This window comes from Oryctolagus cuniculus, chromosome 10 (assembly GCF_051225735.1).
Source record: "Oryctolagus cuniculus isolate XC-2025 breed Fujian yellow rabbit chromosome 10, ASM5122573v1, whole genome shotgun sequence".
In the NCBI taxonomy this organism is placed as follows: Eukaryota; Metazoa; Chordata; class Mammalia; order Lagomorpha; family Leporidae; genus Oryctolagus; species Oryctolagus cuniculus.
Window position 1 is genome coordinate 104592865 of NC_142876.1, and position 26763 is coordinate 104619627.

The window sequence follows — 26763 nt, forward strand, 5'->3', positions numbered from 1 at the left end:
ATTTAGTATTTATTTGAAAGGCAAGGAGACTGACAGAGATCTTGCATCCACTGGTTCACTCCCCAAATGCCTGCAACAGCCAGACCTGGGCCAGGCCTGGGCCAGGAGCCAGGAACTCAACCTGGCTTTCCCATATGGGTGGCAGGGACCCAAGTCCTTGAGCCACCCATCACCTGCAGAGTGTTAGGGTGCACATCAGCGGGAAGCTGGAATCCGAGGTGGCGTCAGGACCCAGACCCAGGTACTCTGATAGGTGCTGCCGCATCCCGAGTGGTGTCTCACCTGCTGCACCAGATGGCTGCACAGCCGTTCCTCTCTAGTTGAAGAGGGTTTTAATAGACACAGGCACGCACATACGTAGACAGGGCTGCTAGAGGCACTGATTGATCCCACTAGTGTTTGAAGTATTTAAATATCAAGTATCCATTTTAATATCAAGTATCCATTACATTTAATATCAAGTATTTTAATATCAAGTATCCATTCCTGTTTCTCTGGCCATTCTTAGAGTTCAGTGTTTTGCAGGGCTGGGTGTGTTTGTGTGTTTGTTTTTAAAGATTTACTCATTTTGAAAGGCAGAGTTTATAAAGGCAGAGAGAGAAAGAGAAAAAGATCTTCCATCCACTGGTTCACCCGCCAAGTAGCCGCAACAGCCAAGGCTGAGCCAGACTGGTTCTAGGAGCCAGGCACTCCATCCAGGTCCCCCACGTGAGTGGCAGGGGCCCAAGCCTTTGGGCCATCTTCCGCTGCTTCAGCAGGGAGCTAGATCGGAAATGGAGTAGCCAGGACTCAAACCAGTGCTCCGGTATGAGATGCAGGCACCCCAAGGGAAGGCTTAACCCACTGGGCCACAACACGGACCCCGTGCTCAGAGCTCTGTGGGGACTTGTGCCTTTTGGCTGATGCATTTGATCTCTAAGTCTTCCATCAGCGTTTCCATGTGGAGAGCCACAGCCCGGCGAGCACTGAACCTTCTGAATAACTCTCCATCCGGAAGGATCCATCTCCCTGTTTTTCTTCATAATAATTGGGGATTACTTTGTTTAGAGCTAGGTTATAGAAAATGGCTGTGAAATCGTATAGCCATAGTGTTGTTTTGCTGCATGTGTGTAAGCTGTATTCATTGATTTCAACAAAATTATACGAATTATGTAGAAGCGTGTGTGCGAGTGTATATGGGTGGGTGGTTGTCACGCGGGAACACACGTTTTCTGCAGGAACGCGTGTGCTGTCTGGATGTGGTGAGTTCGGCATCACTGAAACGGGTTTCTGTGGGTAAAGGCGCAGGTGAGGCGGCCTCACGGCCCCGTTCGCCCAGTGCACGGTGGGGAGTCCTCCCTGTGGTGTGTGGGTGAGGCAGGAGGTGGAGGCAGACCCGAAGCCGGCGCAGGAGAGGACTGCCACATACCAGAGCCATGGCCACCCGGCACTCACTCGGGGGCCGCAGGGGGGCCGGGAAGCTCGCTGGGTGGTTCCTCTGGAAGGGTGGTGACGGTCGGTCCCATGGGAAGGCCACAGTGGCCCCCCCGTGCCGGGGCCTTGCTGCTTCCCAGCCTGTGTTCAGACCTTCTCTCTGTGTTTCCCAGAGGCCCAAACGATCGCATCTGCCATGCAGATGTGAGATAGTTTCACTTCTCTAAAAAGTGCACGGAGGCAAAAACACCCTACGCGGCAGGGTCCTGAGTTTCTGTTCCTCACCGCGGCCCAGGACGGCCCCACTCCCATCTGTATGGAAGCGCTGGCGGGGCCCAGCCGCTATAAATAAGCCCCTGATTGCGCCAGGAAGGCTGGGCTTCCTCATTCTCTTCGAGCGGGATCTGTGACAGCCTCTGCCCGGAGCATCGGCGTCCGGGGTCCTTTCATCTCCCAGGCATCCGGGACACGTGCCATCTGGAGGTTCTGGAAGTCTTCCCATTGCAGCGGGGTCACGGGACAAGCCGTGCTGGCTCATCTCTAAAACACAGACAGGGTCCTCCCCCTCTGTGACCGCGCGCTCGTTCGTATTTCCATAGGAATTTGAATAGGATCCCTTCCGAGGACCGAGCAGGAATCTTTCCATTTCTGCCAGAAGACGCAGCTGCTGGGCGTGGCATTCAAGGTGCCCGAGGAAGCGCAGACGCCCAGCCCACAGAGCCGCAGGCACCCGGACCTCTGGCACCCTTCAGCCTCAGGCCCCAGGCAGCCTTCACTTCTCAGACTGGCAGCCAGGAATACGTTAGGGGTGCCAGACGGGAGACCTGCAAACTACAGCAAATAAATCCGTGGCAGTGGCTAAGAATCAAGGCAGAGATCAGTAGCGTGGACCAGGGCTACCCAGAGCGGGCTGTGGCCCGGGAACTCTGAGTTCCAGTCCACAAGACAGGGAGCAGGCCTAGGACGCTCCTGCGCTGTATCGCGAGGCCTGCGGTTGTAGGGGACATTCTTTCTCCTTTCAGACCTTCTCTCGGAAGGAGGGAGGGAGCTCCCGAGCTCTCGACCTCATTGCAGACAGCTTTGCATCGCTCTGAACTGTGCGGTCCTCAAACAGTCCCCGGTTGCCTATATTTTGGAGGAAAAGCCACAAACCAATAGGGAAGGGAAGATTTAGTCAATAAATTGGGTTTGGAAAGTTAACCTATAGTAGTTTTTTTGTTTGTTAAAGATTGATTGAGTGAGTGATTGATTTGAAAGGCAGAGCATTAGAGAGAGAAATCGATCTGGTTCCTCCCCAAATGAGCACAAGAGCAAAGTCTGGATGAAGGCAAAGCCAGGAGCCTGGACCTCCATCCGGGTCTCCCACGGGGGTGCAGGGGCCCAAGCACTTGGGCCATCCTCCACTGCCTTCCCAGGTGCATTAGCAAGGAGCTGGAACAGAAGCCCAGTAGCCAGGACTCAAACCCACACTCCAATATGGGATGCTGGGCATTGAAGGTGGTGGCTTAAGCCACTGTGCCACAACGCAGCCCCCAACCTGTAGTTTTTTAAGTAATTTTTTTCTCAGAACTTACACAAAATGCATTACTGATAGATTCAAAAGTCAAATGGGGAAATAAATGAAACCTTAAAAAGAAACCATAAGACAATCTTGATCTCAAACTACAGAAAAACTTTGTTTACAGCTATCTTTTCAAATTACCTAAGTAATAAGTGCTCCTTGTACAAAATCTAGAAAACATAAAAAAAAAAAGTCACCCATATCTGGGGCTGGTGCTGTGGCAGAGCAGGTAAAGCCACCACCTGCAGTGCCAGCATCCCATATGGGCAGTGGTTCGAGTCCTGGCGGCTCCTCTTCTGATCCAGCTCTCTGCTATGGCCTAGGAAAGCAGTAGAAGATGGCCCAAGTCCTGGGGCCCCTGCACTCATGTGGGAGACCTGGAAGAAGCTCCTGGCTCCTGGCTTCAGATTGGCCCAGCTCTGGCCATTGCGGCCAGTTGGGGAGTGAACCATCGGATGGAAGACCTCTCTCTCTCTCTCTCTCTCTCCCTCTCTCTCTCTCTGCCTCAGCCTCTATGTAAATAAATAAATAAATAAATAAATAAATAAATCACCCACGCAGCAGCCACTGTTTGTCCCAGCACATACCGCAGAGCAGCGTGCCCAGGCAGCCTTATGGTTCTGTGTGCCAATTGCAAAAAAGGGGGGTGGGGTAGAGAGAGTTCTAAGGAGGGCAAGGTAAGTGGGTGCACCTGGCAGGCTGCAGAGCCACGGTGACTCCCCATAGCTGCCTCAGCCACCTCCGAGCCAGGCTGCCTGGGGCCGAGAGCTTCCCGTCCTACTCTAACAAGCCCCACGCCCCACGCCCACCCTTCTGTGCTCAGTGACCTGACCCTTCTGCGCCTTGGTGTTGCAGGCCTGGCGCTGGTGCCAACGAAGCTCTGTGCCCACTATGCCTGGGACACGGACGTGCTGCTCCAGGCGTGGCCAGCCGTGGACCCACAGTTCCTGCAGCAGCCTGACGTCGTGCAGATGGTGGTCCTGGTGAGTGTCTGCCCTCGGCCCCAGCACGGGGTGGCTGGCCCCTGTCCTGCCTGCGGCCCCCAAGCCTGGCCTTCAGCCAGACCTTCCAGCACCGAGGGTGGCCTGAAACCTGGCCTTCCTGGCCCATGCTGTCAGCTTTGCACGTCACTACACCCCACAGTACATGATCAGAACACCCTGTGGGCCTCGCAGGGCCGGACAAGGGGCAAACTAAACCCACCCTGCCGAGCAGGGCGCAGCTGCCCCCCTCCCACCTGAGGACCCTCCAGCCACCTTTGCAGGATGGGGGTGCGGGGTTGGCTTGGGGGCTGCTGGGTGATAACGTATAGTTCACAATACAGGAACACGTCACTATAATTCATGTTTCAGAAACGCTACATAAGCTTTTTGGTTTTGCTATACTGGATCATTTTAAATACGTAAGAATAGTTTGTACAAACCTTTAACAGAACAGCCAACTCTCCTCTAGTTCATCGGCTGTAATTTTTATACACTTGGTGTGATACGAGGACACTACTTTACCTTGAGCAGCGTGATGAGAAGTAAACATCTCGGTATCCTTGAAGTCCTGCCCTCCATACAGCTGAGAATACCAGCTTGAGACAGACGTTTCCGTCTATGAACGTGGTCATCGTTTCTATTTAACCTGTCACACAGCTGGGCTTAACTAATCGACACAAGAAGTGTAGGTAACCTTTGATATGTAATCCCCAGATTAGAAATGGGGGGGGGGGCTCCTTGCAGGTGCACCCCGCTCAACAGCCCTGGGTCAGGGCACCTTGCTCTCGCCCCCTGGGTCCATCACTTGGTGCCTTGGCAGAAATCAAGGCTGCAAACACAGCTTGGAGTGGCTCGGTGTAGCCCACATTCTCAGTGCCCATGACATCCTGGGCACTGCCACACCCAGGAGTCCAGAGACAAGGCCTTATCTTCTGGGGGCCGAAGGTCTGGACAGCCCGGGTGTTGTTACAAACATGCAGAGTTTCTGTGGCCTGAAAGTTACAGTGCGAGAGCTTGGCTGTCGGACATCCTGGATCTGAGTCTGCTTTTATGAAACACTGGACTACGAAGCCTAGGTTCCTTCATTTACAAGCTGGAGGCAAACACAGTTGATGAGAGAACTGGAAGTGCCCAGCCTGCTTCTGGACACACCCGTGGAGAAACCACTAACACGTTGTGCACGCCTTACCGAGGGCCAGGCACTGGCCTGGAACTGAATGGAGCTGCTCCGCACAGCCGCCCTGCCAGGCGGACCCGTCCTTGCCCCACGTCACAGACGAGGCTGACGTGGGGCTAACCTCCTTTCATTGACAAGGAAACGGTAGCAGCCCAGGGCTTCCTGTCTCACTGAAGCCCACACAGCTAGTCCAGGATTCCAGAATGTGCCCAGTAATGTAGCCGCCGCTAGTGTCAGCCTTGCCACTTGTAGCTGTTAGGGGATTGAGATGGGGCCTTGGCTTTGAGAGGGGAGCAGTGTTTTCCCAGTGGGGACAGGAGCGGGGGATGAGGGGTGCCAGAGACACCGCAGCTCTGAGCCCCAGGCAGGGCAGCACAGGAGAGAAGGCTGGAGGAGGTGAGAGCCCCCGCGCCAAGGCCAGACTCATCCCCAGGAGGAGTGGAGCTGGCAGGGGTCCGAGCAGGGAGCCGGAGGTACATCTGGTTATCCTGGCCCTGCCACGTGCTGAGGGCTTGGGCCAGTGACTTCACCCCAGATGCCTCAGCTTCCGCATTAGTCAGAAGGCCTGGGAGGGTCGTGCCTCTGACTCACAGGTTCAGGCCTGCAAGCTGCCTGCCACAGAGCTGGGCCCGGAGCTCGGCACACAGGAGCCCTCAGTACCAGGGCCATCGCAAGGCCAGCCTCTTTGTGGGTCAGGGTGGAGGATGGGGGATGAGAGCAGCCCGCATGGCTGGGACACCTGTCAGACGGCTGTTGGACATGTCTCAGGAAGAAGAGTTAGGTCTGATCCAGGAGGAGGCACGGGCGCCGGGCAGCTTCGTTGCAGCCTCTGAAGTGACCGCAAGTGCCTTGAGGGCCGCGCCCAGGGCTGAGTTCCAGCCTGATTTCTCTGCCCACTTAATTGACACTTCCAGCCAGGGAGAGGGGGACCACGCTGAGACCCACCTGTCCTGCAGGAGCCACCATCGACTAAGGCAGCTGTGGGGTGTCCGAGGGAGCCAGTGCCATGACAGGGTGTCCAGGGCAGTGAGTGGGAAAGCCGCAGCCAGAGGCCACGTGCCTGCTCCCAGAGCCCCAGCTGGCCAGGCTCGAGGGCAGCACAGGCGCTCCCTGGATGTAGAAGCCGGGGTCAGTGTGGTGCGTGGGCCATGCGTTGGCGAGGACACCCCACAGCTGGCTGCATCCTGGCCAGGACTCCTGCAGGGGGAGTAAAGCTCAGGGAGTTGTTCACCCTGAGAGTCAGACCTGAGCCTGCCCCCACCAGAGCAGGTGCTTGCTTGACCCCAGCACCCCCATTTTGGGTGAAGCCCAGAGGAGGCTTCACCCTGGGCTGCTCTTCTAGGAACAGCAAGGAGCCTGGGCATGAGGGCTGCTGGTGACTGCCTGACAGGTGAAGCCGAGATTTCCACATTGCAAGGGGTGTGGGTTTTATGTGATGGGTGTGAGGTCTCCTCCAAGGTCTCAGTCACACCAAGCGTGTGGCCTTAAAAGAAAGCAGTTTGGTTAACATTTGCTTCTTAGTTGTTTATGTACTTATTTGAAAGGCAGAGAGAGGGAGAGGGCTATCTGCCACCCCCTGGCTCATTCCCCAAATGGCCACAGTGGCCAGGCCCCCTACGTGGGGGTGGCAGGGGCCCAAGCACTCGCAGCATCCTCCACTGCAGATAGGAGCTTCCAGCGGCTCGGAAAAGCAGCGGCCAGTGGGCCGGTTCTGCACACAGCGCGGCCTGGCTTCACGGCTTCAGGCGCTGTAAATACGAGTTTCAGGACACAGCTTTCTCCTACTCATCTCCCGCCTGGTGCTCTGGGCTAATGGAAAAACAAGAAAAATGCCAGTGTGCTGGCATACTGGGGTAAGCCACTGCTTGCCAATGGCAGCGTCCCTAATGAGAGATGCCAGTTTGAGTCCCTGCTGCTCTGCTTCTGATCCAGCTCCTTGCTAATGCACCTGGGAAGGCAGCGGCAGATGGCCCAAGTTGTTGGGGCCCTGCACCCACGTGGAGACCAGGATGGAGTTCCTGGTTCCTGGCTTCAGCCTGGTTCAGATCTAGCTGTTGCAGCCATTTGGGGAGTGAACCAGCAGATAGAAGATTTCTGTTGCTGTGCCTTCCAAATAAAAAAAAAAAAAGAATTTTTTTAATCCCACTAAGCTCTACAAAAATCTAAGGAAGTGATGCAGGTGAGTAGGGGACATCTGATGCTGCCCTTGGTTGCTATTCCTAGTAACTACATAATACAGTGACTCTGTTTCCCAAGTGAAAAACCAGAGCATGAGTGAAACTGTGTGCAGATTTGGAGCCATGAGACCAAGGATTTGCAAGCAGGGTTGTTCAGAAGTTCCATGAGCCACGTGGTCATTTTCCCAGATAAGAGGGAAGCTGACGTTCAACGTTTGTCCTCACCCAACTGGTATTCAGTGAATACCCACCGATGTCTAAAGCTTAGTGATCCATCTTCAGCAGAAGAGTTGATAATGTGACAACATCTGGGTCAGTTTCTAGAGTGTCACCCTTGAGTGCCCCCTTCTGGGCCATTCAGCAGGCAGGCAAACTGCATTCCCCAGAGGTTGACCCAGTTGAGAGGTAAACTCTGAGGGCACTGCCCAAACTTACTCAATCCCCAGTGATAATTACTCGTCTGTTGCTGTGGATTCGTTATGAGAGGAGGGGCACAGTGGGGGCAAGAGGTGCGGAGTCAGGACACAGACCCCGGGAGTCAGGTGAAAGCCGGCCAGAGGAGAGCAGCCCGCAGTTGCTACAACAGCTTATATAGCCAAGGCAGCCAATCCAGTCAAGGGGCGGTCTATGCCCTAACCAATCACAGCCTGTTGCCAGGCAGGCTCCATTGCCTGGTGTGTTTCAAAGCCATTCCTGAGTAACCGATGCTAACTTGCCAGCAGCCATCTTGGCAGGGCCTTGTTATTCCACCACACCCGTCTCCCCCTGGAGATGGCCCAGGCCACCTCGTGGTAAGGATGTCTGTCCTCATTTCCTCAACAGCTGTTTGAGAGTGGTGTTCAGGAATCACAAGGTAGTACTCACTCCAAGAGTGGACACTCAATTGCATTGTGTGTGTGTGTGTGTGTGTGTGTGTGTCCAGGCTTCAGGCACTGCTCCTGTCTGTCTAGTTTCATTACCCACTCCTTGGAAGCAGGGTGCCTCTCCCTATTGCCTTCCCCAAATGCAGCGGTTCCCTTGGCAGCAGTGGGTACTGGTGGTGGGCTGCTGGCCACTCGGAAGAGTAACTCACTGTGTTGCCTTCTCTCCCTCTCAGATCAACAACAAAGCCTGCGGCAAAGTCCCTGTGCCCCAGCAAGTGGCCCAGGACCAGGACAAAGTCCGTGAACTTGTTCTCCAAAGTGAGCTGGGTGCCAGGCTCCTGCAGGGGCGAAGCATCAAGAAGGCCTTCCTCTCCCCCAGGACTGCTCTCATCAGCTTCCTGGTGCAAGAGTGACGGCGGGGGCTACGGCTACCACAGGGGCTTCAGCAGCCGCCTTCCCAGCCTGGGAAGGGGGAAGGATTCTGCTGGCCTAGGGGAGGGAAGAGACCACAGTATTCAAGACAGCTGGGCAGGGGCAGGAAGGAGAGAAGAGAAGCAAACAGGAAGCACAGTGCCCCTCCAGCCCTGCTTGGGAGCGTGAGGTTACGCTGAGAACCCAGGCAGGCTCAGGAGCGGTGCACCAGTCACCAAGCCTCCGGTGCAGCGGGAGCGGCTCCTGGCCTCAGGCTGGATGAGAGAGCCAGTGGGCATGCGTTCAACCGTCCACATGTGGGGTCGGACACTGGATCTTCAGAAGCTGCTCAGAACCCACAAGCCAGAGGAGCCGCTCCCTCTGCGTGTGTCCCTACATGGGCTCCCGGCACCGTTCCCTGTGAGATGTGCCCACCAGGCCTGACACGATGCCGACAGAGGAGCGTGGAGCACTACTTCAGAACGGGAAGGAGCAGCGTCGTAGCCGCCTCCTGGGTGTGACACGTGCTGGCGGCAGGCTGCCAGTCCCCAGTCCCAGAGCCCCAGCACAGCCCCACACGGAGGCGAGCCCAGACGGCCCATGTGGGCCCCAGACGGCAGTGACACCATCATGGACGCAGCTCCCAGAGACAGTCGTGAAGAAAGCGGAATTGACCAGAGCGGGGCGGGTGCCACCCAGACGGCGCCTCCTGCGTCCCAGCCGCTGTGGTGTGGCTGCGGCGGAGACAGCCTGGGGCGGACCCACGTCAGCCGTGTACCGGGCTAGTCCTGGGCTTCTGTCAAGTCAGCAGACCGGGGAAGGGAGGGAGAAGCCAGCCGCTTTGTGATGCTAAAAACCTTTGTTCCTGCAACAGCCTCAGATGGGGTCCCCGCGGCCCAGCACGTAACAGATGACTTGAGAGCAGTCAGTGTTGATCACCTGTGACGCTGGGCCCCGTGTGTGATCTGGAATAAAGGCGTTCAGGAGCAGCCGGAGGTATTCCATCATCGCAGACGCGCTGGCTGTGTGCCAGGCTCCTGTGGCGCACATGGCCCTCGCTCCGGAGCTTCCTCCATGCTAGCCGGCAGTGGTTGAGCCGTACCAGCGATGAGTTCAGTGGTTCCCAGACTTGGCTCAAACGTTCTGTGTGTGGTCCCCACACCCAGAAATTCGAATGTAATTGGTCTGGCATGTGGCTTGGGCATCAGGGAATCTTGGGAACTCCACAGGGGGGGCCAGTGTTGTGGTGCAGTGGGTGAAGCTGCCACTCAGGACACTGGCATCCCATATCAGAGGCCACTTCAAAGCCCAGCTGTAGCTCCCTGCTGACGCGCTGGGAGGGCAGCAAGGGTGGCCCAGATGCTTGGGTCCCTGCTACCCGTGGCCGAGGCTCAGGTGGAATTCTTGAATCCTGGCTCCAGCCTAGCCCAGACCTGGCCGTTGTGGCCATTTAGGGGTAAACCAGCAGATGGAAGATCTCTTCCTCATTCTGTCACTCTTTCAAATAAAGAAACAAATCTTTTAAGAAAAAAATCTCCACAGGTAATTCTAGGGGCAGCAAAGTCTGAGAGCCACTGGGTTAACTGATGTATTTGACTATTTCTATGATTTCTGTCTAGTCCTTTCTCCATAATCTTCACACCTGGAGTAAGTTTTGTCCAGGACCAACACATGACAAAAGGGAAGGCAGAGGCCAGAATCCCAGAGCAGTATTTCAGTCTTTAATGAGCACCATCCCACTGCATGGAGTAGCGGATGTGGATGAAATAAACGAACGTGAGGACGTGTGGTACAAGGAGGGAGGACCGTTTCTGCATGATTGTCTTGCTTTGTCCTAGGGGAAGCTGACAGGTCTTGAACAAGAGGATAGGTCAGCCCAGAGAAGTAGGCCAGTAAAGCCTCAGGGCTGCTGGACTGACCAGCTGGCTGATCCCAGTATGACTTGGAAGAGTGTTTTTGCCAAGAGGATAAAACTTCTAATAAAACAGAGCAGTTGGAGAGAAAACTGATCATTCCTTTGGGGTGGAGAGCAGTCTCTGTCGCTGCTTTAACTAAGCTCATCAAACTGGGCTCAGTGGGTTCACCTGTTTATCTCATTTTAATGTCCATGAAACTCGAGAGGGTACAAATTACTCTCTCACGAATGTGAAGAAACCCGAGCTCTGGGGCCGCTGTTGCGCACAGTGAGCTGTTGCTTGCAATGCCAGCATTCCCTATCAGAGCGCCTGGCCCAGTCCCGGCTGCTCCAATTTCGATCCAGCTCCCTGCTAATGCACCTGGGAAAGCAGCCGCAGATGGCCCAAGTGCTTGGACCCACAGGGAACTCTGGGCTCCTGGCTTCAACCTGGCGCAGCCCCAGCAGTTGCAGACATTTGGGGAGTGGCCCAGCAGATCGAAGATCTTCTCTCCCTATCACTCTGCCTTTCAAATAAATATATAAATCTTTATAAATAGAAAAAAGCTCACACTCTGAGGTTCAGTAATGTGCTCACAGTGCACGGGCGGAAGAGCTGGGATGCAGATTCACATCTGGTAGCCTCCGCGTGGGCTCCCTGCCTTGTCGGCAGCACTCAGTCTGGCAGGGTCCCCTCCTGGGAGTCTGCACGCTGCATGCGGGAAATCCCAGCAGCAGTGCCCACCCTGCAGGGGTGGGAGATGAAGTGAGGCCAAGAGAGCCTGGTTCTGTAGGGCTGGGTGAAACCTGCAGCCCATCCAGCGGAAGACCCAGCCTGGAGGGCAGCTGTCTGGCTTCTGTCTATCGAGGAAACGACAGAAGAAAGTTTGTGCGCAAGCGAAGTGTTGCCCCACAGCAAATGCTACCCCAGAAGTAGCCAGCTGTCTGACAAATGAAATTGTCCGCTGGCTGTAAAACAGAGGCACCCTTCATCCCCACCTAATTACCTTCAAGGAACTGGTTAAGAAAAATAGGGTGCATCCATCAACGGAAGGAGAGGTAGCCAGCAAGAGAGTCTGTAGGGGACAGCACTGCGGCACATCGGGTTAGGCCGCTGCCTTTGGAGCCAGCATCCCATGTGGATGCCAGTGCATGTCCTGGCTGCTCTGCTTCTGACCCAGCTCCCTGCTAATGCACCTGGGAAAGCAGCAGAGGATGGCCCGACTACCTGGGCCCCTGCACCCACATGGGAGACCCAGAGGAAGTTCCATGCTGCTGGCACGAGCCTGGCACAGTCCTGGCCATTGTGCTATTTGGGGAGTGAACCAGCAGGTGGAAGATCTCTCTGTCACTCTGCCTTTCAAATAAATAAATCTTCTAAAAAATTTTTATTTATAATGAAAGTTTTTAAAAAATATGTTAACTTGGAAATTTTCTGACAAATACAGTAAGATATACATATAATATAATCCTAGCCATAATTCATTTTTTAAGAGATTTATTTATTTATTTGAAAAGCAGAGTTACAGAGAGGCAGCGAGAGAAAGAGAGAGAGGTCTTCCATCCACTGGTTCACTCCCCAGATGGCTACAATGGCTGGAGTTGTGCCAATCCTAAGCCAGGAGCCAGGAGCTTCTTCCAGGTCTCCCATGCTAGTGCGGGGGCCGAAGGACTTGGGCCATAGCAGAGAGCTGGCTCGGAAGTGGAGCAGCTGGGACTTGTACTTTAATAATAGGGAAAACACCAGTTTTGTGAAGACCCCCAGGCACTTAGAACCTGTTCCTGGTTTTTCTTTCTTCTCCCTGCTGGGGGATCCAGCTGCCTACAGTGGGCCCGTTAAGCAAACACGCATGTCCTGTGTGAAGTGGAATCCAAAGACAACACAGCAGTCCCATGAAGTTAAGTTTTACACAGTTGCTCAGTCTGGCCAGCTGCAGGAAGCTCCTCCTCTTCTCGTGGCCTTTGCGTCTTGCAGCCCTGAAGACAGAACAGAAGGCAACGTTCCCGTCGTGTGCTCACCTACGCTAGATGCAAGGTGGTGGACAGAGCAAGCAGGAAGACACAGTCGCTGTGGCTGCTTGCGACCAGGCAGTAAGTGACCCCCAATCTGGGCTCACCCCACTGACAGCATGCCCCCCACCCCCAGGCAAAATTCAGCTCAGGAGGTAAATCCTAAGGGGTGGGCCCCGCCATACCCTACAGTCGAGAACAGGCAGAGCTAACAGAGCAGAGCTTGGTCTTCCCTTGCTTCCCGTGTGAAAAGCAAGGGGGAAACAGCTGTTTTGTGGGCGGGGGCTCTGCCTGACTCCCGGGGTGGGCGGCTAAAGGCTCTCATCCAAGCTGAGTTTGCAGAATGGAATCCGCGGAGACCAACCGTGAGCAAGCGGAATCCCCTCTGGGCTGCTGAGTGGGTGGTCTGGCGGGGCAGCTGGGGAGAGGGCAGTCCAGTGGGCAGAGGCCTCAGATGCAAGGGTGCGGCCAGTTGGCCTCCCGAAGCGCTGCCCTCACTCAGGGCCTCCATCCCTAGGTGCCCACGGGAGCGGGGAGGGCAGGTGGTGGCCAGGCCTGCTGGGACCCAGCACTGCCCGTCTCATCTTCCTGTGCCTGGAGCCCTGCACTTGAATTCCAGTGGTTGTGCGGCCCCTGGAAGCGCATGTCTGAGCCAGACACTGTGGGGTGACGTCCCTCACTGGAGGAATGACTGTGCCAGCGCCTGGTCGCAGTGCCCTAGCACATACAGGGCCCTGCCCACGACCACACAGGGGAGACCTTCCGCGCAGAGCAGCCCTCGGGCCTCCTGGGCGTCCCAGGACTGTCCTGGTTTCCGGCTTCCCTCCTGCTGTCCTCAAGACCACACTTGTCACCGCACATGCACAACTGGTGGACACAGGCCACCCAATGCACGGCGACCAGGGGCCAGGGCTGGGCGCTCTGAGCCTGGCACGGAGCCGGCAAGAAGTCGGCTCGGCTCGGCTCCACATACTGCCAGCTAAGCACGGTGAGGGCGGGAGGGGTCCCCTTCCAAAGACCTCCAGGTCCGCCCATAAAAGCTCTTGAGAGGCGAGACCGCGACCTGGCGATCAAGGGCAGGGAGTGACCGCTCCGCGACCAGAGAGGGTGTTGCAGCAGCGCCCACCAGCATACGGAGGCTGCCCCAGCCCCTCCTCCGCAGGGGGTGACAGGGAGGGAGGCGGCCACCCCGCCGTCGCCCACTCCCAGGCCCTCACAGGCGCCCCTTCAGCCCTTCCGTCCGAGGGCTCCGAGACTGTGCCTCTGCCCCGCCCGCTCGGCCCCGATCCCCCGTCTCGCCTGGGCCCTTTCCGCCCAATGCTCGCTCCCCGCCACCCCTCCGCCCGGTCCCCCGCCCCTGGGCGCCCCGCTCGGCCCCTTTCCCCTCAGCGCCCAGGCCGCGGTACCTTGAGTGTCACGTCGCACAGCTTGCCCTGCCGCCGGATCTCCTCCATGACGCCGTAGCCGCGGCTGGGCAACTCGGAGACTGAGAAGTGCACCAGGTCCTCCAGCTCCTCCGCGCCGTCCTCCACCATCTTCCCCCGCCGCCGCAAGCAGCGGCCCCGCAGTTTGCAAGCCGACGGGCGCGCGGAGCTGTAAACGGGGGGGCCTGCGCGGCCGCCGTAGTCGCAACTCCTCTTCGCCGGAAGCCCCGCCGTCCCGCTTCCTGGTTCATCCACTGCCTTCGTGCCCCGACTACATCGACCTTGACTTCGCTTATGCAGCTGCCGCAGTCTTTCGAGGTTAACTGGCCTCACCTCCCGTCTCCCGGATAGTATCTAGCCCTAATCTCACCCGAATCCTCGACGGAGGACCGCGGACTTGCTTTCCGTCACCACCCGGTACTTCCGGAGTCCCCGGAAGCGCCCCGTTGCCATGGCGACCGCGTACAGCCTGGCGGCTGCACCTGGGGCGTTCAGGTCTGGCGCGGAGCTTTGGTCTCTGCGTTTGCAGAATTTACAGTGCTGGAGCGCGGCGACCTCGCAGGCTGTGAGCAGGGGCCGCGCCTGGGTGGTGAGGGTGCACAGAGGGAGACGGCGGCCACCGCTGGGCTGCGAACACGGCTCTCCGGGAGCTCCCGGCTGGAGTCGCGCGGCGGCGGAGGCGGCGTCGCGGGGCCCCTCTCAGCCTGGCCGCGTTTGGAGGTCTAAGGAGCTAGCATCTGCGGGTCCCACCGCGGTCGCGCGTCGCGCCCGAGTCAGGCCGTCTGGTCTCTGGGGTTTCGGGCGCGGTGGGAGAGGCTCGGGACCACAGTCCGAGTCCTGCGCCCTTACAGGTGTGAGGAGCCGCCGCGGAGAGAAGCGGGAATGGGCCCAAGGGCCCCGCCGCCCAGGCTCCACAGGGGCCCGGCACGTTGGGTGAGAAAGGAGAAAGGCGGTTGTGCCGCGGCCCCAGTTCTGCGTTCAGCCCAAGGCCAGGTGCAGCGGGACCCTGTGTTCTGGCTTCAGGTGCTGCTGCTGTCGTCGTTGTCAGGGTTCCCCAGGAGGGCCCCTGGTCTGAGCAGGACGATGGCAGATGGGGACGCACCCTGTGCCTCCCGTCCTTCCAGGCAGGGCTGCTTAGTGCAGTGAGGAGGCCGCGAGCCTCTCAAAACCAGGTTTCCTGATGGCCGCGCGGACTCCCTTTGTTACGCCAGAAATTTCCGAGGTTGGTGCCCAGAAGAAAGGGCGTTCCCACAGCTCCGAGGGAGAAAGAAGGGCTGAGCAGGCTTCCTGTACCTGGAAAACCGGTGTCCACCTGGCAGGGCTGTCGGCCGTGGGTTGGAGGTGGTGTGGAAGGGAGCGAGGTTACATGCCCCTTGGGACCGTCAGTAGTGGCCAAAGATGGAGCCACATATGGACATTTGCCCAGCATTTCTTGAGCACCTGCTCCGTGCTGGGCGTTGTTCTGGGGAGGAAGGGCACAGTTGTAGTCCCCATGCAGGTTGTAATTTAATTTGGGAGCTGAAACTCACCAGATGAAGCCAAGGATGAGCTGGCGAGCAGCGCTGAGTGCAGGATGGCCCGGGCTTCCCGGTGTCTGTGTGGCAGCCTCACAGGAGGGCACGGCTCATCGGCAGGCTTGTTGCAGGTGGGTGTGGCTCCTGGCCGGCTTGGAGCTTTGGCGTGAGCATGAGGAGGGCCTTGAGAAGCCCAGAGGGTGACTGCAAGTGCAGGTGCGTGTTAGCAAGTTGCAGGAAGAGAAGAACCAGGTACTGAGGGGAGGGCGATGCCAGGAGCTCGCCTGTGCCACCCTTGTGCTGTTGGTGGTGAGGGCTTCAGGGAAAGAGGACTGAGCTCCTACTCCCAAAACGACATTGCTTCATGGTCCCTTTTCTCATGGCACCTTGAGAGGCAGAGAGACAGACAGAGATCTTCATCCACTGGTTCACTCACCAGATGCCTACCACTGCCTGGCTAAACCCAAACCAGGAGCTCAGGATACAGTCCAGGTCTCCCAAGTGGATGGGAGGGAGTCACAGCCATCACAGCTGTCCTGGGGTGCCCATCAGCCAGGAGGAGGGGCAGCTCCGGTATGGGTTGTGGGCTACCCAAACAGCAGCTTAACCAACTGCCTATCCCAGCAACCCCTCTTGTAGCATCCCTGCTTGGCTCTGCCTGATTGTTAGCCTTAAGATGGGCTTTTGCATCATGGGACATCTCTAGGAAGTAGAAAAGTCGTTTACCCAGGGGCCAGCGTCATAGCATAGCAAGTTAAGCCACTGCCAACATCCCACATCGGGGCGATGGTTTGATTCCTGGCTGCCCCACTTCCAATCCAGCTTCCTGTTGGTGAGCCTAGGAAAGCAACAGATGATGGCCCAAGGGCATGGGCCCCTGCCACCCACGTAGGAAACCTGGATGGAGTTTCAGGTTCCAGGCTTCTACCTGGCCCTGCCCAACTGTTTGGACCATTTGGGGAGTGAACCAGTGGATGGAAGAGCTCTCTCTTTCTCTACCTCTCCCTCCCTCAGTCTGTCACTCTGCCTTTCAAATAAATAAGAGTAAATCTTTCTTGAAAATTTATTTCTGTAAATTTACCTGCCCATCATTTATTTTTATAAGCTGTCATTCTATCCCATGAAGCCACCTCAGACGTTGATTTTAGCATGTTATTTCACTTGTGCACAGGTAGATATTAGTGGTAGTGTAACTGGGAAAGACAGCTGCATTTGTGGCTAACAAAGGAAATGATGCAGCCACGGTAAAGGGTTGGACGTGTGGGCTGTATTTTTCTGTCACTGGAGTGAGACGAGAGCGTGTTCAGTTATGGACTAGGTTGAAAATACTTTGAAGGCTTCGATTTCTGATCCAGTCTAGTGCAGGTAGGAGAGGTGGTTCTGCATTGGAAGTGAACTACGGTAATGAAGAAAAGAAACTTAGTTCCACGGATGTGATAGAATTGTAAGAGAAATTACAATGAAGTGAAGCATTAATGGACTAAGAGGCAGTCCATTAAGAGGCCTGTTCTAGGAACAACTTCTAAGGTTAAGCCACTAAGGGAAGTTCCTTTTGTTCTGTTACTTTGGTCTGCTGAGGTCACCGGTAACACAGGGTGAGGCGGCCTGTGATGCAGGAAGTCCAGTACCTGTACGGCGCCCTTTCTCATCTTCATGGTGTTTTCATGGTGACCACTGAAAATGTCATTGTTCTCTCTAGCTATTATGGATACCAAGAAAAAAGTTCATGCGTACGTCCGTGTCAAACCCACTGATGACTTTGCTCACGAAATGATCACCTTTGGAGACGATGGCAAGGTGAGTGCTGCCTGTTTGCCTCCACCTGCCTGGGCCTCTCCCCGTCCCACCTCCACAGTGGGACCTTGTTTCCAAATAGTCGCTAAGGAGGCCGGCGCCGCGGCTCACTAGGCTAATCCTCCACCTTGCGGCACCAGCACACCGGGTTCTAGTCCCGGTCGGGGCGCCGGATTCTGTCCCGGTTGCCCCTCTTCCAGGCCAGCTCTCTGCTGTGGCCAGGGAGTGCAGTGGAGGATGGCCCGAGTGCTTGGGCCCTGCACCCCATGGGAGACCAGGAGAAGCACCTGGCTCCTGCCATCAGATCAGCGCGGTGCGCCGGCCGCGGCGGCCATTGGAAGGTGAACCAATGGCAAAGGAAGACCTTTCTCTCTCTCTCTCTCACTGTCCACTCTGCCTGTCAATAAATAAATAAATAAGTAAAAATAAAACAAATAGTCACTAAGGACGGAGACAGAATTGGTGAGAAGTTCAGATGGACCCCGGAGTCCATCTGGTCCAAACCACTCCCTCACGATGCTGTTAATGAGGTTATACATAAGGCCCCCATCTTTCATTTTCCTTTTTTTTTTTTTTTCTTTTATGACAGGCAGAGTGGACAGTGAGAGAGAGAGAGACAGAGAGAAAGGTCTTCTTTTTCCGTTGGTTCAACCCCCAATGGCCGCCATGGCCGGCGCACTGCGGCCGGCGCACTGTGCTGATCCGATTGCAGGAGCCAGGTGCTTATCCTGGTCTCCCACGGGGTGCAGGGCCCAAGCACTTGGACCATCCTCCACTGCACTCCCGGGCCATAGCAGAGAGCTGGCCTGGGAGAGGGGCAACTGGGACAGAATCCGGCGCCCCAACCGGGACTAGAACCCGGTGTGTCGGTGCCGCAAGCAGAGGATTAGCCTAGTGAGCCGTGGTGCCGGCCTTCATTGTCTTTTAATGAGTTAATGAATTTGCCTTCATACTTGTATCTGACACAGGAAAACTGACATGCTCATAAGACTTTCTGGTGATCAGACCTGTCATTATATAATCTCCCTGGGGGTATATAAGGGTGTCTGAAGTTGGTTACTGTGCAGCTTACCAAAGCAGAGGTGGAAACTCTCATCATGAGAATTGGGAAGACTTGTCCAGCCTTGTACCCTCCCCCGCTGTCCTGAGCACCCTTAGACACCATGAGTGTTAGATGCTTTCATGCAGCCAACACAGGGGCCAGCCATGGCCAGCATTGAGTCGTCATTTAAAGGCAGAATTTAAGGGCACACTTCTCACACCTGCCTTTCCTGGTCGTCGTGTTGCTCTGCGTGGCCAGGGCTCCTGGGTTAGAGCAGCCAGTGTAAGATTTCAGCACGAGTCTCTATGTCAGAACCTTGCAGTATTCCAGGAACTGAGCTTCCCCGGTGCGTCCCCCAGCCAGCTGCTGGTGCTCTGGCCGTCAGGGAGCGTGCATCCCAGTGTCCACTGATCACAAGCAGGTTTAACACCAGTGAGTGCGCGCGTCCGGGAGGACCAGAGCCTTTTCCGCAGCTGCCATTCCCGCGTTGCTCTCCCTGGCTGGGCCCTCGCGCATGTGTGGAAGTAGGTGTTCGCCACAGTCAGAGCTCAGGGAGGCCGCACACTGCTAGCCAGAGAGGTGAGGCCTGTGCCCACTCCTCTTCCCTGCTCAGTCACCTCCTGTCCTCAGAGAATGCATCAGACTCGTATTTGATAGGAATGTGATGGCTTTGCTTGTTCCGTGTAATGGGGGGGGGGGGGTCGAGACAGATGGGATCCTGTGAACGAGGGTGGGTGCTCCAGGCTCCTGGTCGTCCACCGTCGGGCCGTGCGGCCTTCCTGCAGGAGCTCCCCGCCCGTCCCAAGAGCTTGCCCAGAGCATCCGCCCACACGAGAGTGCCTGTCCATCCTGCAGTTGACCTGCTCTGTTTCCTCCAGCTCTGTGATTTTTCTTTGTTGCCCCAATTTCCTAACAAACCCATCTCTCTCTCTCTCTCTCTTTTTCCCCTCCTACCCCCCTCCCTCTCTCCCTAGACCATTTGTATTCACTTTAAAAAAGACACGAAGAGAGGAGTTGTCAATCACCAGCATACAGACTGGTTGTTCAAGCTGGACGGAGTTCTCCGTGACGCCTCCCAGGACTTGGTGTACGAGACAGTGGCACAGGATGTCATATCTCAGGCCCTTGACGGCTACAATGGTAATTTAGTCAGTTAACTGGCATGGTACCTAAGGGCCTGAGGAAGAGGTGCCAGGATTTTATGGTGAATAAAATAAAATATAGCCTCACTTACTTCCTAACATTTGTATGCTTATTTTTCTGTCTCTATGTTGTTGTGATAGAAAACAAGTGTTTATTGGTCACATTAGGGCATGGCTTGATCCAATATGCTGAAGTCTAGCCTTCCTAGGAGGGTTAAAAGACTCTGGCTTCTTATAGGTCACAGGGGATTGACTATTTTCCTGTTTCAGGTCTCGTAAGTACTGGTTTTGCAGGTAAGGCTTCGTGATGAGTTTGTTGGAGCCCAAACATTTTTCTCTGAGATATCTGCTGGGAGCTCTTTCTGTTCATTCTACCAGCACAGCCAAGGTACTGTTCACATTCTGGCTTATGATTATTCACATTATTGCCAGAAACTTAACATTTGATTTTCTTAACAAATTAAATAACTAGAACAGGTTTCTGTCACAGTGGTTAAACCACTGCTTGGCTCTCCCAGGTCCTATATCCGAGTGCCTGGGTTCAGCTCCCAGCTCTGCTCCCAATTCCAGCTTCCTGCCAAACTGTACCCTGGCTCAAGTATTTGCGTTCCTGCTACCCATGTGGGAGACCTGGATTGAATTCCAGACTCCCAGGCTTTTGGGAAGTGTGAACCATTGGATGGAAGGTCGGTCGATCTCTCTCTCTCTCTCTCTCTCTCTGCTTTTTAAGTGAAATTTGAAAGAATTTTTTAAATTGTTTCATGAAGAAAGTAATACAAACTTATTAGTCTTAAAATTATTTTAAAATCTTGGAAATGCTAGAAGTCCTTATAAAGAATGTGTCACAGATTGTGGGCCTTGCCACGTGGGGCTGCTCGCTGGAATGTCCCCTCGTGTGGCTGGGCCTTGCCACGTGGTAGCTGCTCGCTGGAATGTCCCCTCATGTGGCAGGTTTTAGATTTTGTACATGGGAGTGGTCCCCACTGACCCAAGGACATTCTCACTGGTTTTCTCGATGTTCTGAGGTGAAGTAGCCCTGAGGAGGTGGAGGCAGGAGGCCAGGCCCAGGAAGGGGGAGAGTCTGGCACTGGGAGCTCCAGAGCCACAAACGGGCTAAGCCTCGGCTGAAGTGACTCCTTCGTGCTCCTCTGTGTTGGGCGAACAGGCGCTGTTAGATGACTGGCAAGGTGGCCAAATAGAGGTCTCAGCACCAGCCACCCCCTCCGCGAAGAAGAATCAGGACAACAAGGGATGAGTGACACCGGAACCCAGCAGGGGTGAGGGAGAGTGGGGAGCCCGGGACGCCTGGGAGAGCAGCCTCGAGAGTGGGAGTACAGTAGACCACAGCAGCCCTGGCTCCCCAGCGGGCGACTCCCGAGTGTAGAGGAAAGACCAAACAGGAGGTCCCAGTGGAGCCCGAGCCACAGACGCCAGCACCCCTAGTGACTGGAGACTCCCACAGAGGTCGGCAGGCTTGGAGCCCAGGTTTGGGGAGCCACCTGGAGTCTGCACCACATCGTGTCTCCTTACAGCCCTCTCCCAGATGCTGCAGCATGTACCACCTGTAGGCACCTGTCAGCTGGCCATCAAGCTCAGCTGCTGCTAGGCCAGGAGGGACGTGTTCTATGCTGAATGTGCCCCTCACTATGGCCACCACTACCCTAGGGCCTGCATTCCAGGCTACCAGTGTAGCTGAGCCACATCTGGGCCTGAAGGCATGCATTCCACGCTGCACCCTTTCAGCTACACTAGCCCGGAGTCAGCCCTAGTGTCCCTGTTACATGCCCTCACCACCACCAATGCCAGCCCATCCACAGTTCACGCTAGAGCCCTCTTGCACCTAACCTGCTACCATTGCTGCTAAGGAAGAATCCACCTTGCATTTCTAGCACCACTGCTCCTGCTGCTGCAGAGGACACAGTGGGTGCAATACTACCAACGCTGTGTGAACCACTGCAGCTGGGCCACGAGAGCACACCCTGCTCCCCAGTGTGGCTGCACACACATTGCAACCAACACCTTTGACTAAAGCTCAAGATGTTGTAGGGAGACTACACTAAGGCACCCAACTGGAGCCAAAGCCAATGTAGCCTACCAAAGTGACACCCTAAGACGTTACCCTCAGGAGAAAGACATTTACTATGAAAGCCAGCATATAAAAGAGGTGGAGGCCGTCTCTGTGTTGCAATCTCCCCCTCTCTCTCCCTTTCTGGCTTTCAAATTAACAAAATTAATTAAATGTTTTTAAAAGACAACTGATTCAGCAAATGCACAAATCTCAACTTAGGGACATAAAAAGTATTTAAAAAAAAAAAACAACAAGGTATGTGTTGCCTCCAAAGGAACTCAATAACTCTCCAGCAACAGACTCCAAAGAAAAGATTGACAAAATGCCAGGTAAAGAATACAAAAGAAGGATTATTTTAAAAACTCAGATACAAGAAAACACAGTTTTAAGAAATTAGGAAAATAATGAGAAGTTCAGCAGAGAGATCTTTAAAAAAGAACCAAACAAATTTTGGAAATGAACTCAAGTTAAATAAAAACTACAGAGGCTTCAACAACAAACTCATCAGGCAGAAGAAGGACTATCTGGAGTTGAAGGCAGATCTTCTGAAATACCCCTGTCAGGCCCGAAAGACAGAAGAAGGAATGAAGACGGCCTCCCAGATTTTGGCACACCATCAAACAAAGGAGATGGAGAGGAGTGGAAAGCCATGGAAAATCCATTTAATGAAATAGTAGCTGAAAACTTTCCCAATCATGAGAAAGATAGAGACACCCAGGGGCCAGGGTAGCATGCAACCCTATTAGAAACTGTTTCTGTCTCCACCAATGATCCTATCAAACCTGCCACCAATCCCAGGAACTGGAGCGTGTGTGTGACAATGGCAAATGTGACTTCCACACCCATTGTTGCCCCAGCAGGTCTGCTGGGTAAACACCAGAGATGGGATGGGTCTGGCTCAGGCTGCCCAAGCCAGAAGGAAGAGCAGGTGGGCCCCATGGGTGACTGCGTGGTTCCAGAGCCCGGTGCGGGTGGTGCACCTGAAGGTGTGACAGGTGCAAATGGAAGCCTGCACAGGGTGGGCAGTGGGAGCAGATCATGAGCTGGTCGTGGTGCTCCATTTCTGGCCCAGGAGCCCCACTTGGTCCTGTGAGAACTTGAATCTACAGAGAATTCTCACCACTGGCTCTTGCTGGAGGCTTGCTTCTGTGCACAAGCCAGTGCCTCTTGCCAGCCCATGGTCTTGATAAAGAAGGGCTAATGCTTCCCTCTCCCACCTCATCTTTTTAGGAAAAGTCCCTGAGACTCCATGTTCTAGGGCCAGGGGCCGGTACTGTGGTGCAGCAGGTTAAGCCACCGCCTGTGATACGGGTGTCCCAAGTGAGCTCTTGTTCAAGTACTGGTGCTGTGCTTCCCATCCAGCTCCCTGCTTGGGAAAGTAGCAGATGATGGCCCATGTGCTTGAGCTCCTACCACCCATATGGGAGATCTGGATGGAGCTCCTGGCTCTTGGCTTTGGCTTGGTGCAGCCCTGGCCATTGTGGCCATTTGGGGAATGAACTGGTGGATGGAAAACTATCTCTCTCTCTCTCTCTCTCTCTCACTCTGCCTTTCAAATAAATCTTAAAAAAAAAAAAAAAATGGGAAGAGAAGAAGTCCTAGGACAGAACATCTCTTGGTGACGGGGACAGTGGAGCATTGTGTAGACCACAGAGTCTGGGCAGTTATGCCCTGTTCCTCATCCACCTACCCTCTTCCATGGTGGAATTCCCAGTGTGCTTAGCTGCTCTCCCTGGCCCTCTTAACACCATGGGTCCCGGTTGGTCCTAGACATGCTGGGGGATGGGAAAACTGTCCTTGAAGCTGTTTTCCTGGGTGTCACTGAGACATGTTTTGAAATGTTTGCAGGCACCATCATGTGTTACGGGCAGACAGGAGCTGGCAAGACATACACCATGACGGGGGCAGCTAAGAATTACAAGCACCGGGGGATCCTCCCTCGTGCCCTGCAGCAGGTAGAGAATGGGCTCACGGAGGGATGCCACGCAAGTCCCTTCTCTCTGCCGCAGATGCTGCCCATCCCAGGCCAGCTGCCAGAGAAGTGGGGTCCAGCCCTTGAAGGAGTTGCAGCTGGTGCTGGTACCAGAGACGGGACACACATGGCTAGGTCGTGGGGAATCAGGGGCCTCGGGAAACTGAGTTTCAGATTCTGACCCACAGCCACACTGAGCCTGCTTCCTCATTTGTGAAAGAGCTGGCATGCTGATCGGCCTCGTGCTGCTCCATAGTCTGTGATCCTGTAATTAAGGACTTGGAGGTCCTAATCACGTTCCTTCCTGGTTTTAATAAGAATAAGGGCCCTGCAGAGCTTCCTTACCAGGCTGCTCTGGCTTCTTCCACTACCACAGCCTGAACCAAGACAAGAAGCAGAGCATGACCTGGAGATACAGCTGAAGACAGGGCTAGCTTGGGTTCTGTAGGATCCTCTGTTTGGAGGTGGAAGGCAAAGGCCTCTCTCCTTGAGTATCTTCAGTTTTATGGCCCTGTCCTATAGGAAGTGTAGACATGCCCTTACTATATAAAGCAGCCATGCTGTGGTGTTAGGAGCGACATCCTCTATATACCAAAGGTTCAGTATCTCAGCATCTTGGACTGGAGTCATCTCACCCACTGCCACTCAGTAGAAATCTAATGTAACACATGTACACAGGATATATTTTATAAAGTAAAATAAATAGGGGAAATCGATCTTAACAATTTAAGTCAACAGACCCAAAGTTGGCATGTCATTTCCACGTGGAATCTCTATAAAAGCTATTAAGATGCTTTCCTGTCTGTACATCTTAAGACCAATCTAAAGCCTGAAAAAATCATAAGCTGATGACAAACCTCACCTGCTGGGCTAGTAAGAATAATTGTTGCTGCTGATCATCACACCAACTAGACCATATACAAATGCATTTTGGACAAGAATTATCTCATTCTCTTTTATATTCCTTGCTAAGGTAAGAGGTTCCCCAGCGTGCTGGCTCGTAGTGACTGCTGTCCAATCTTTCATCCAGGTTTTCAGAATGATCAAAGAACGCCCCACACACGCCATCACTGTGAGTGTCTCCTACTTGGAAATCTATAATGAGAGCCTGTTTGATCTCCTGTCCACTCTGCCCTATGTTGAACACTCATTCACACCAATGACCATCGTGGAAAAGCCGCAAGGAGTCTTCGTTAAGGGCTTGTCGGTCCACCTCACCAGTCAGGAGGAGGAGGCACTCAGCTTCCTTTTTGAGGTGAGATGATCAGGTCTTTAAGGGACCCTCTCCTCCCCTCCCCTTCTTCTCCCCTTAATTTTATGCACTTTGATAAGCAGGATAAAAACTGTATATGCCTATTTAGCAAGTTCAGATGGTAAAAATAAACAGTATCAAAAAGAATTCTCTGGCAATTTCTTCTTTGCACGAGACAGCAGTAATGTGTATTTTTAGCTTATTTCCTTACAGTCTTTTTTCAAAGCATAGTTATTTGTTAACATATGGAGATTATTCTTATGTCTCCTTTCTTCAGTTAACATTAAGTCATGAGCACTTTTTGTATGGAAATATAAGGATTAATATTGCTATGATTTGAACTCAAATGCATGCCGTTTCGCCCTTAAAGTCTTAGGTTAATGGTATTATGTTAGGGAAAGCTTAGTCCAGTTATGATGATGGGAGGTACGCCCTTTATGGAGTAATTAAGTTGGGTTAGGTCATTCTGGTGAATCACCTGTCATTGAAACTTGATGACTTTACAGAGATAGACAGACTTGTATGCTCCCTTTTTCTTGCCAGAAAGAACACCATCAGCAGAGGCCCATCTTAGACTGGGGACTCCAGAACCATTAACCAAAATAAACTTCTTCCTTTTATAAGTAAGGCTGCCTCTGGCATTTCATTAGAGTTAACAAAAACTGATCACAGAAAATTGGTTCCAGGAGTGGGGTTGTTACTGTAACTATACCTGAAGGTGTTGGAATTGGTTTACAGAAGCTGCAGCCACGGTGAAGTCAGGCCTGGGTGCTGTCCATGCTGGTGGCGGACCTTGGCATCAACCACATGATGCTGTGTCTGCTGCCATGAAGAATGCCAGAGTTAGGGAGTGATGACAGCTTCCACTGAGACTTTAGAGGGAAGCCTCGATGGGCAAACAGTGCACTGTAGGATGGGAGTCCCAGCATGGAGCCCTTATTTCTCTTTACGTGTTTATTTGTTCCCTTGTTTAGCAGAGTGACAGAGGAAAAGACAGAGAGAGAGAGAGAGAGAGAGAGAGAGAGAGATTTTAGCTGCTGGTTCACTCCCCAAATGACTGCAACAGCCAGATCTGGGCCAGGCTGAAGTCAGGAGCCAGGATCTCTATCCTGGTCTCTTATGTGGATGACAGGGACCCAAGCAAAGCCATCTTCCACTGCCTTCCCAGGCACATTAGCAGGAAGCCAGGTTGGAAGCAGACTAGCCGGGACTCAAACTGGCCCTCTTATATGGGATGCCAGTTTCACAGGCAGCTGCTTATCCTGCTGTACCAAAATGTCAGCCCCCTACAGGAACCCTTAATGAAACAAAGCCTACTAGGGTGTGAGAGTAGAACTGCAAAGGAGACCCCAGAGAGGTAGAGTGACCAGCAGTGTACCACACCAGCCCTGGAAATTGGGACTGTAGCCATGTGGGCTAAAACCAGCAAAGCCACAGGGGCAGAGCTGCCCAAGCCCTTGGTGCTGGACGAGAGCTTTAGTGTTGAATGTTTGCCCTACTGAATGTGGGTCTAGCCTTGGAGTAATTACTCCTATTTCCTTCTTTTGGGATGGAAATGACCATCCTGTGCCAGTCCCACAGTTGTGTCTTGAAAGTATGTAACCTAGGGTTTTTTTTTTTATTTTAAAGTTTTTATTTAGTGAATACAGTTTTTATAGGTACAACTTTAGGAATATAGTGTTTTTTCCTCCCCATACTCACCCTCCCACCCATACTCCCGTCCTACCACCTACTCCCTCTCCCATCCCATTATTCATTTTTAATTAAATTTATAAAGGGAAGACCAACTCTATACTAAGTAAAGATTTCAACAGTTTGCACGCGCGCACACACACACACACACACACACAAAAACATAAAAAAAACTGTTTGAAAACAAGTTTTGGGTCGGCACCGCGGCTCACTAGGCTAATCCTCCGCCTTGCGGCGCTGGCACCCCGGGTTCTAGTCCCGGTTGGGGCGCCGGATTCTGTCCCGGTTGCCCCTCTTCCAGGCCAGCTCTCTGCTCTGGCCAGGGAGTGCAGTGGAGGATGGCCCAAGTGCTTGGGCCCTGCACCCCATGGGAG

At 54.1% G+C, this 26763-nt stretch overlaps 2 protein-coding genes and 1 long non-coding RNA gene across 15 annotated transcripts in view; 2 read left to right on the top strand and 1 right to left on the bottom strand.

Moving 5' to 3' along the window:
• Positions 1-10590, top strand: part of LARS2 (leucyl-tRNA synthetase 2, mitochondrial) — a 283596-nt gene extending 273006 nt beyond the window's left edge. For 10 of the 12 annotated variants that reach the window (XM_051851689.3, XM_051851691.3, XM_089305567.1 and 7 more), the window contains 2 exons: positions 3830-3957; positions 8408-10590. In XM_051851689.3, coding sequence (XP_051707649.3) covers positions 3830-3957; positions 8408-8587 — 308 coding nt within the window. In that variant the 3' untranslated portion in view covers positions 8588-10590. Of the gene's footprint in view, positions 1-3829; positions 3958-8407 lie in introns of those variants that run through there. The other 2 variants (XR_016214329.1, XR_007921592.3) reach the window with 1 other exon arrangement.
• Positions 10591-11960: 1370 nt separating this feature from the next.
• LOC103349265 (uncharacterized) lies at positions 11961-14190 on the bottom strand. Its single transcript, XR_007921594.3, has 2 exons — positions 13896-14190; positions 11961-12456 (listed from the first exon to the last, which is right to left on the bottom strand). It is a non-coding gene; the product is annotated as an uncharacterized LOC103349265 (long non-coding RNA).
• Positions 14191-14340: 150 nt separating this feature from the next.
• LOC149124384 (kinesin-like protein KIF9) lies at positions 14341-24789 on the top strand. Of its 2 annotated transcripts, XM_089305573.1 has the most exons (5): positions 14341-14478; positions 17127-17224; positions 19238-19403; positions 23322-23428; positions 24476-24789. In XM_089305573.1, exons 2-5 carry the CDS (start codon positions 17132-17134, stop codon positions 24707-24709), a joined length of 600 nt encoding a protein of 199 aa, XP_089161699.1. In that variant the 5' UTR covers positions 14341-14478; positions 17127-17131; the 3' UTR covers positions 24710-24789. The 2 variants fall into 2 exon arrangements, with proteins under 2 accessions (XP_089161699.1, XP_069907047.1); XM_070050946.2 differs by lacking the exons at positions 23322-23428; positions 24476-24789 and having other exon boundaries at positions 19238-19504.
• Positions 24790-26763: the final 1974 nt, after the last annotated feature.